Consider the following 10,023-nt stretch of genomic DNA (forward strand, 5'->3'; position numbering starts at 1 on the left):
GAAACGGCGAATAGAACGAGGTACTTTACGAATCTAGACCCCAAACGCCACTCAGAGCTCCTGGTTATTTAACCGAGTGTCCCAGTGACAGCGCGAGGCAGCAGAACACTGACACGCCTCATATTTCAGATAAGCTTAACTTTGCATATGTTTTGTGCGACCACGTGACCTCACTCTCAAAAGGAAGCTCATTTTACATCGCTCACACAAAGTAGTTGGTTATCCCATAATAATGACGATGGTTTGTTAAAGCCTGTCATTTTTCACATCATAGCTTTTACTATGCAGACTCTGAAAACAAATTCATTACACAGGCTGTGGTAGAGATTGGAAGAGACGAGTTTGAAAAATGTGGTTGTTTATCAGACAGGGAGGGGCTGACGGAGGACCCTGTTTAATTATTTAACTGTGAGGAACGTGGCCTTTCTAGAACTGAACAGCTCCGAGCTGCTTAGACTCTGACCATCCTTTTTTAAAAATCTGTCTTTTGTGAGGCCCCAAACTTGATGGAAGTCATTTTATGTAACACCGAACTGCTGCGATACATCTTTGAACCATCACAGAACAATCAGTCTGATGTTACCTGGCCACAATACTTTGGCATCTCCCACATAATTTTAACCAGTGACATTACTGCTGCCTACAGAGCAGCTTTGTATCTGTTAAAACACAGCGTTATGTCTTCTGGTTTTACAACTCAGATAGTTATAAACAGGGCTGCTGCTGCCTCGCAGCAACTCTTGGTTCTTATATCTAAGTGTTGCCATAACGCTGAAGCCACATGTGTTAGTTCATGTCAGTGTTTGCTGTAGGTGTTGACTCACTTCGCCAGTCCTTACTTGTAATTGCATCTGGGAGGCTGACATAAAAAAAATACATAAATAAAAATACCTCTCCCTGTTGACAGGTCATATTTAAGGTAAATCACACACAACATCACGCTCCAGTCTGCAGTCATCCATTACAAGAACTGATTTTACAGATGTACCCACACTGAAGCAGAGGGGAGAGCTCACTCCACTCAGTGTCTGTTTATTGGAGAGACTAAAAGCCTGTATGTCGGTGTCACACAGTAGATCCTGGTCCTTCTCTTGTTAGTTAACCTGCGTTAGAAGCTGTATTTAACAGAATGTCAGCGTCTGCAGGGGCCGACCTCTGGCTCCTTTCAGCCTTTTAAGTGCTTAATGAACGAGGCGGGTCACAGGAAACCAGCAATTTATACCTGACTGGTGCTCGCACTTTAATCTAGATGAATCAGAGTCGAGTGGGAACTGCTCAGTTGAGAGCGGCGATGTGCCAGGTTGTCTCTCAAAGCAATCATCGCGAGGCCTTTTCACTGACTGAGCCTGAGCTCTGCTCTGAGCTCGACGTCACCTTCTGCCATTAGCTTTGTGTTCAACGCGCCATCTTCCATCGCCGTGTCACCACATTAGGAGGGGGATGCCCGTGAAGATGACGTGACACACAGTGTTTGAAGAATCACACGGTGTACTGTTGACTGCTGCCAGACATCTTTTCATCTGTGTAGCTGCTTCTTTGACTTTCTGTCTTAATGGACGGAGTTCTGATAGAAGAGCCACAGTGCCCCCTGCTGGAGAGATTAGAACACAATCCCAAGCTGAACTAAATCCACAGGTCTGTTTCTACTAACTAGAGCAATATGGACATAGATCTATTTGAACTTAAATCAGAGGAGGAAATGATCTCATTTATTTGTATTTAGTTCCACAAATGTACCATTTTTGTTTCAGCTGTTGACCTTTTGGAGACAGTTGTTTGACTTATTGAGTTTCTTGAAATGTTCTAAGTAGATTTTAAAAATAAAGAAATGCAGGTAATAAAACTGAGCGGTTTAAAAAGGTCTTTGCTTTTTTAAGGAAACTGTATTAATGTTTGGTAAATGTGCGTGAACTTCTAGTTTTATTATGTAGTCATGATTATCAAACACTGCTGTATTTCCAGAGGAGAAATCTGAGCCTTCACTATCAAAGTCTGATCGTGACAACACAGGTTTGAAGAAGTGAGTCATCGCTCGAACAAAGGAGAACAAAGAGGACGCCAGAAAAAGAGCTGCTGATGCTCACCAGGCTGGAAAAGAAGAATTTCTAAAGAGTTCAGACTCTGTCAGGCAGATCGTGTACAAGAGGACATTTAACATCATCGTTCCCTGACAGTGGTCGACCAGCAAGGACCACACCACGATCAAAGTATGTGGAACCCCACATGTGTAGTGGTAACACGGTATCAGTATACATGAGTCCATCATCAGGAGAACAGTGATCAACAGTAGCGTGGACGCGGACTCACAGTGATGAAGCTGCTAGTCTCAATAGAAATGTGAAAATGTGTTTGACTTATTTCCCTTCAGCTACTTTTTGAACATGAAAATCAGATTAGCTCATATTTATGCAGAAAACTCACAAATGTTCTGGTGTCACTGCAGGTGTAAGTGTCATCTGTCAGTGAAGCAGTGAATCCTGACGTCCTGAGTTCAGAGTTTCAGTCAGGTTGTGACCACTTTGTGGCCTTAAACCGGCTCAGAAGAATCTAAAGTGTGGGGACAGAGTCTTCTAGTCGAGGAAGCGGTCCAGCATCCTCTGGATGTTTTGGAAGGCGTCTCTGCCCAGGTAGTCGACCTGCCCGGCCTCCCACAGCCTCCGATGCTCCAGCCGCTCTCTCTCTACGTCTGCAGCCCTCTGCTATGATGAAAGGGGAGAATAACAAATGAGTCTTCAAAGAGAATCTGCCGCAGCATCGCACGTCTTTTCAGACAGAATCCGAGCCTCGAGTTTCAAGCTCTTCAAGCCGAGTGGACAGTTAAGAAAATTAAACTTCAGATTTGGAGGCTTTTCGTTATTTTTTGTGTTCATACTATGAAAACTACCTTTATTACTTTATACTTATTAGTATTGAAATAAAAAATTTAAAAAGTTCCAATAGAGCATCTTGAAATAAAGAAGTCCAGTTTACAAAGGACTCACTGTCCTGCTGTTAGACGAGACATTAATGTCATTTGCATGTTATCCCTCTCCACTGTGCTACAGTCATCCCAGAACTTTTATTTATTTAATTCATTTCTAATGACATTATTTTGTATTTGTGCTGGTGTGGATTTCTTCTGGTTTTCTGGTCTGGTTTTTTTTTTTTATTGGATCAGGGAATACATGTGTGTGTCTGGGGACGGGGGTTTATCCGCAATTAAAATCTTAATAACTCACTAAGCTTACAGCCATTTCTTCACCTGTGGGGTTTGTTATAATGTTCCTCGTTGTTTCGCTTTGCCTTTTGTCCCAAAACCATATATACGAGCGAGAATGGATTTACTTAGCTCCACGTACTTGTTGTGTATCAGAGTCTACAGTGCCTTCGCTGTCCTCCAACCCTTCTGCAGCCAAAGCTGAATCCTGGATCTCCGTCCTCTCAGGTGACTCTTCCTCCAGCGGTGTGTTACCTGTGTGGGGGCACTACAGACAACATAGTAACGTCACTCATCGAGGCTCTACAGTACACCGTCTACACTGACGTGATACTGTGCAGCCAACACAGCGACTCATTCAGCCACAGAGTGAGTTCCTGCTCCAGTCTCTTTGTGGAGCTGCGCTGGTTTATGTTCACGGGTGCGTGTGTGTTTCTGTTCAGGCTAATCTTACAAGCTTGTATAAACACATACATCAAGTAGAAATGAATCGAACAAATGACAGAGATGTGATGAGAAGCTCAGGGGGGGCTGCGGTAAATAATAGATTTTGTGTCCCTGTGGTCTGTTTTTATGCTGCAGTCAAGCGCAGTCAACCAGAAATCCTCATAAATTAACAGTCTCCTCCAGTGGAACTAACAAGAGGCGCTGGAGCTGCCTAATAACCCAACATAATAATCAGCATGATATATTATAAACACAAGCAGTCTAGTGCTAATATGGTCGTTCATTACACCAATTAATAGATTGATTAGCAAATATTTCTAATAACTACTTCTTGCCTTCACACAAAACATGTGACTTGAAATGTTTTTTTTCTTGCTGTCTGTGTAAACAGTGCCACAAAAGAAGAGATATAGTGAACGTAAGAAGACAACCAGCCTACCGTCGCTGGCTCAGGCGGTGGAGGAAGACTCTCAGTCGGGGGTGAAAAATGTGCAAGCAGTGAGTTGGAGGTGTCCAGGTTTTCACTAAATGGCATCTTGGATTCTCGTTCTTGGATCTGCCAACACAAAAAAAAACAAGTGAGTTGAGTGCTGCACGACAAATCTGCCAAACATGGTACCTGTTGGACTCCTGTGGATCATGTCCTGCTAAAGTAAGTGAACCCTGGGCTCGTCTGACCAGGCAGCGTAGTTAAGGGTCGGGTGGGACTCTGTGTGTCAAAGGGTTCAGTTCAAGCTGCTTTACTGTTGTTAATGAAGTGCCCCACTGTTCTGTGGTCTGCCTGCTTTCATTCTCTCCTTATACACATAATTAAGGTCTTAATGCACATGCAGCTCATGCTCAGTATTCTCTTTATGATGCTGCCACTTCTGTCCAGGTCAAAGACAAAAACAACATCAGTGATGGACCACGATAAGACTGTAGCCTGGGCACTGGACCCTCATAATTCTCTGAAGTAGCCCGTCTTTGTGTTACATCGTGCTCCTGACTGTTTTCACATCTCACAGATGTTGGTACCTGTTGTGTATCCACCCGGTCAGGACTGGGCTCTCTCTCCGGTTCAGATGCTGTTGTATCACTGAGGTATTCCTTCCACCACAGATGCACAAATTGCTCCATGGTGTCCGAGTAGCTGTCATCCCTCCGGCTGCTGGAGCTCCACGGTTTCACTGCTCCTAGAAAATGCACAATCTTTGCATTGTGGCCAAACCTGCAGGGTCAAAACCCAACATTTGATTTAGGAAATTTAAGATGCATTGCAAAATAGCAAGACTGACCCGAGTTTAGTTTTAAGATAGTTCTAGGAAATCTGTGCCCTGGAATTTTCCATATTCAAATATGTTCCCAAAGATGTTAAAGAAGAAAATATGATGTTTACGGTCATTTAAATCAATATTCAGCTTTGCATTTGAATCTTATCAACATCTCTTGATAAGATTCATCATCTTCTGTCATGTTTATGCATGACAGAAAGACAGATAGACAGATATGACATATACTGTACATATATATGTATATATATATATAGAAATAGAGAGAGAGAGGACACACTGACTGTTGGAAAGCAGGGAGGTAGCTGTAGATGGAGCTGGCACTGAGGTTGTAGACAAACGGCAGGTGTTTACTGATGTCTTCCACCGGCCAGCTGCTGAAGAACGAGTTCAACAGGCCCTGGTCCCCTCCTGTGAGCAGCAGGTACAGTACGAGTAGAGCACATGTAAATGATTCTTTCTAATCACTATAATACTTGACAGGAGGTCCATGATCCTGTCTTTATCAAACCAGGGCTTTTAGAACCAGGAGTTGTTGTTGCTACAAAACTACAATGAACAGTATTGGTTTCGAAACATTTCCGTGAACTGGAAAATAAAATAAAAATAAATAAAACTCAGCTATTATTAGTTTAACTAAAACAATAATCACGACTCTGTAGTTTATTTAGTTTGACCTCATGACCTACAACTAGATGATGATGATATAGTTCATCAGTTGACAAACTGAATTTAGCTGAGTCAGCTAGATTCTTCTAGTCATCCTCTGTGCCTCTTATGCATCATTGAGGCTAAAGCAGCACTGCACACTACTATATGAAGGTCACACCAGACTCCACCAAACTCTACCCCCGCTAAAGTTGCACACGTCAGAACAGGGAGTACACTGCAGCTTGCTGCTGATGGTCACAGCGCCCGTGCTGACCCCTGTCCCCTGATCAGTGTATAGAGCTGGACATCACAACAATGTGCAGGTCACCATCAAAGCTGCCGTGCTGCAGGGCGTGATCCAGGAGCCTGGCGTGGGTGTGCAGGGACGGTCTGAAGACAAACACGCCTGAATTGAAGCAGTCCGGCCAACCGGGGTCAGGAGCCGCTGACAGCTCGTCTCTCTCGAACAGCTCGTCCACATTACACAGAACCTGAGAGCAGACGGTGAGAGGTTGAACGGGTCTGTCTGAGCGCTGAACTGATGCATGTGTGATGTCTGTGTGTGTTAGAACAGGTTGAAAGCCACAGATATGTGCTACTCTTTTAAAGAGTTCACTGGAAACCAAAACACTAACTTCCTTATCTTGAAAATGCACAAGTCTGTAGGTGAGGAGTGAAAAATAATGATTACATTTTTAGAAATAAGATAAATAGACACACACCCCCAGACACTGCACCCTCTCTACCCCCTCTCCCAAAAGGGAGACTATGTTAAAACTGGCTCTATTCTCCTCAAGTCCACAACCACCTCCTTGGTCTTTGTCACTTTTAAGGTCAGGTGATTGTTCCCACACCACCTTACTAAACGGTCCACCAGGCCTCTGTCCTCTGCCTCCTCGCCACCACTAATACACCACACGACTGCAGTCGCCTGAGAACTTCTTCAGATGACAGGACTCAGTGTTGTACTGAAAGTCAGAGGTGTACAGGGGGCAGAGGAAAGGCGAGAGGACAGTCCCCTGTGGTGCTCCGGTGCTGCTGATCACCTGACTCACAACCTCCCAGCCGTACAAACCGTGATCTGTCTGTCAGGTAGTCAGTAATCCAGGAGGCTGTGGAGGAGTCTACCTGCCTTATTGTGGTTCAGCCTCTCTTGCTGCCTCTTCACCTGGCTGCTGGATGTGTTCCTGCAGCCACGTCTCAGTAAAGCACATAATACTACACTACCGATACTGGCTCATAGTCAGCTCTCCAAGCTCGTCCATCTTACAGTATTTGCCAGGTACCTCACATTTAATGCGACACTAGGAGGGAAAGGTTTAAACCTTTTCTTCTAAACTTTCCGTTTCAGTCCAGCCCTGCATTGCCAGCATCTTCTTCTCAGCTCCACAGGAATCTGTGACCCCGCTCCTACCAGTGAAGGCCTAGAGAGCACGATCAGCTGCTCAGCGGCTTCCCAGTACAACAAAAGTTAGGAAAACCAGCTTTCTTAACACACTGCTTAAATATGACAGTCACCGCTGTCTTGTAATGTCGGTAATGACATTTTATCAGCTGAGCTGAGCCTCTAAACCAGCTGCGCTTTTTTCACTTACTATTAAATAAACGATTCCTGCTCCAGGTAGCATGACAACGCGTTTACACTGACCAAACAAAAGGAAGATACTGTAACTGTCTCACTGTTGGTTCAGAGCACACATGACTTCACTGACCAACAGTTCACAGCATCACTGGATGAACTTTCCACGTTGACTCCAGTTGACCGGTGACCCAGTTCACGTGCTGTACAGTGATTTGTGCAATATCTGCTTTGGCAAAGCTCATTCTATTTACACTGAGCCCTGTGTGTTTGTTTCTAGACGGTATTCGTTTGAAGAGCGATCAGAGCTGCGCTTTGAAATGTGTAAAACCCAAAAAAGAACAAATGAAAGACTGAAGTTAAGTTGATGTGTACATGCTTGACTTGTGTGGAGTGAGTGCTAATGATATGTTTAGGCACATGAACACAGTATGTCTGCTGCCTTCTATATTTCCTCGTTATTAAAGCTTAATAAATCATTTAATTTTATACCAAAAGAAATATTTCGCACATGTGGCTTTACTAGTCAGGACAACTTACCAGAGTGTCAGCATCCAGAAAGACACATTTGCTGTATTGGGTCAGAGTCCAGCAGTGGATCTTAGTAAAAGTGATGCCGAGCTCGGGACGTCCCAGCAGGGACAGGCGGAGATGGTCCTCGCTGTCCATCACGTCCACCACGATGACCTCATCAAAGGCGGCCTCAAGAGAAAGCCTGTGACATAAGGAGAAGATGAATATACAGTGTGAAGAAGACAGTCTGATTTCAGTGTCACCGTCTTGATTGAAATCAGCTCAGTGAACTGGGAGGGTGATGCACAGTACAACATGACATCATACACATGACAGACCCACCTTGACTGTTGTGAGATGTTTGGTGTTACCATGGCGACGATGCTGCGAGTCGTGCCGTGCCGCCGTAAACCCCTGGCTACCACTACGGCTCCCATGCAGTAGGGGTCTGTGGTGGCCAAGGTGACAAAGGCCTCAGCAGCTGCAGAGTGGTCACAAGACAGAGTTAGACTGAGGCTGACATCACTGTCAGTCATGACTGACGTTTCCTTGGCTACAAATGCGTCATTGATCAGGTTTTCACTAAAGAGGGGGTCATGGGGAGATGTCATAAAAGCCACAGTGGATTTATTGTTATTGTAAGAGGACCTATCACCTGCCTTTGTGCACAGGCTTTACATTAAGAAACAGAAGGTAACACTGTGTCGGCCTGCAGCTGCTCTAGTGTGCTGCATTCAGGGATTCAGGGGCCATCTGAACCTCCCTACTCCAAAACAACAAAAAAAACCCATAACGAATCAAAACCAAGGTCTGAATCAGACCGTGGAGAATTGTTCACCTCTGCACAAGCCAGAAGGCTGACACTTCACTCCAGCATAAGAAGCTCATCCTACCTGTGAAACATGCTAATTCTACAGGAAAACATCTCCAGGTATCCAGCTGTGAATCGAAACTCAACAGAAAGTGGATTAAAACCGCAAGACAACAACCCTAAACACGTGAAACCAAACACTGGCTGAAGCAGGAACAACGTAATGTTGACCTGAATCCTAAAGAAATGCTGTGGAAGGACCTGCAGCAGGCAGATCGTGAAAGGAAGCCGGCCAGCATGTGTTAGCTGAAGTTCAAATCTTTCCAAGGGATGATAAACAGTTCCTGGAAAGTAACTGCTACAAAGTACTGTACTGGGCAACGTGAAAATATTTAAGACTGGCTCATTTTACACAATAAATGTAAAGAGGATGATAGTAAGACATGGTTTATGTCACTTTTATGTAGTTTTTCGACTTTCGTAAAGAGTTCACAAACTTTCAAGCACCACTGTTTCTTCTAAATGAGGTCATGTGTTTCCTTTTCAATCTGTTTACAGCCTTCACACATGATGCTGATTCCACCTCCACCAGTCAATAAAAAAAAAAAAACTCAATGAAACAAGATACAACATCCCTCTGTCAGGTGATATCTAAACACTAATGGTTCTTTCCATGCATTTACTCCCATCGTGGTTTCACTATGAGGGTTTAACGGGTTGCATGCAGTGCACTGAGTGTGAATACCTGACAGGCCACGGTTTAGTTTTCCTGGCCTGCAGTCAGATGCTGAGGCATGTAACCTTTTGTCTGCACTCATCAGCCGGGCTGTGTGTAGTGTTACATTTCATCTGGGACACGTCGGTTGGTTGGTTTGTTATACTTATACTTCACTGGTGTAGGGCTCAACCTGAAGCCTGAAGCACGTTTAACCCTCTAAGACAACTCAGTAGTAAAATCTGAGCAGATACATTTTCTAATCTAGGTCATATAAATGCAATAAAGTCACCTACCTGACATTGTGGTGTCTTCAGTCTTCTGCAAATCCACTAACTTTCCTTATCCACAGCAGAGATCGGGAGCTTTGACGCTGAAGTTCTCTCATACAGGAATAGTCTTATCACGAGGGTCCGGATGACAGTGGCATCTTTGCACCAGCTGATACTGGAACGCGGCCTGCATTCAGCCGGAGAGCCTCTGACAGGATGAATAAGTATGTGACGGTGCAGCTCCGAGGCACACCCCATTCTGCCTTTTAACGGCGCAGGGTAGAGCTGTTTCTATCTGCTCATCTGTTTGTTCAAGTGGTCATTCAACTAGGAGGACGTCAGCTCTGCCAGGTGTTGAGCAACAGACAAGACCTTCACAGTCGCCCCCGGCTGCCAGAAAACAATCATCCCACAAACAGCATAACAACAGCAACATGAAATCTGAGCTACCTTACTGCACACATGAAACAGTCCTGTGCTTTATTTATATCTGTAATATTTGACATACTAACAAAAAAATAGAACAAAAAGACAACTACCCAGTTCCATATATATCCTTCTGTCATAA

The 10,023-nt window shown here is 44.3% G+C and overlaps 1 protein-coding gene across 2 annotated transcripts; it reads right to left on the reverse strand.

Moving 5' to 3' along the window:
* Positions 1–1,759: 1,759 nt before the first annotated feature.
* Positions 1,760–9,696, reverse strand: gyg2 (glycogenin 2). Of its 2 annotated transcripts, none has more exons than XM_026361512.1 (9): positions 9,480–9,696; positions 8,000–8,138; positions 7,685–7,859; positions 5,894–6,056; positions 5,199–5,325; positions 4,661–4,853; positions 4,083–4,199; positions 3,339–3,464; positions 1,760–2,696 (listed from the first exon to the last, which is right to left on the reverse strand). In XM_026361512.1, the coding sequence occupies exons 1-9, from the start codon at positions 9,484–9,486 to the stop codon at positions 2,571–2,573; spliced, it is 1,173 nt and encodes a 390-aa protein (XP_026217297.1). In that variant the 5' UTR covers positions 9,487–9,696; the 3' UTR covers positions 1,760–2,570. The 2 variants fall into 2 exon arrangements, with proteins under 2 accessions (XP_026217297.1, XP_026217296.1); XM_026361511.1 differs by having other exon boundaries at positions 1,760–2,699.
* Positions 9,697–10,023: the final 327 nt, after the last annotated feature.

Source organism: Anabas testudineus, chromosome 2 (assembly GCF_900324465.2).
Source record: "Anabas testudineus chromosome 2, fAnaTes1.2, whole genome shotgun sequence".
NCBI classification, from domain to species: Eukaryota; Metazoa; Chordata; class Actinopteri; order Anabantiformes; family Anabantidae; genus Anabas; species Anabas testudineus.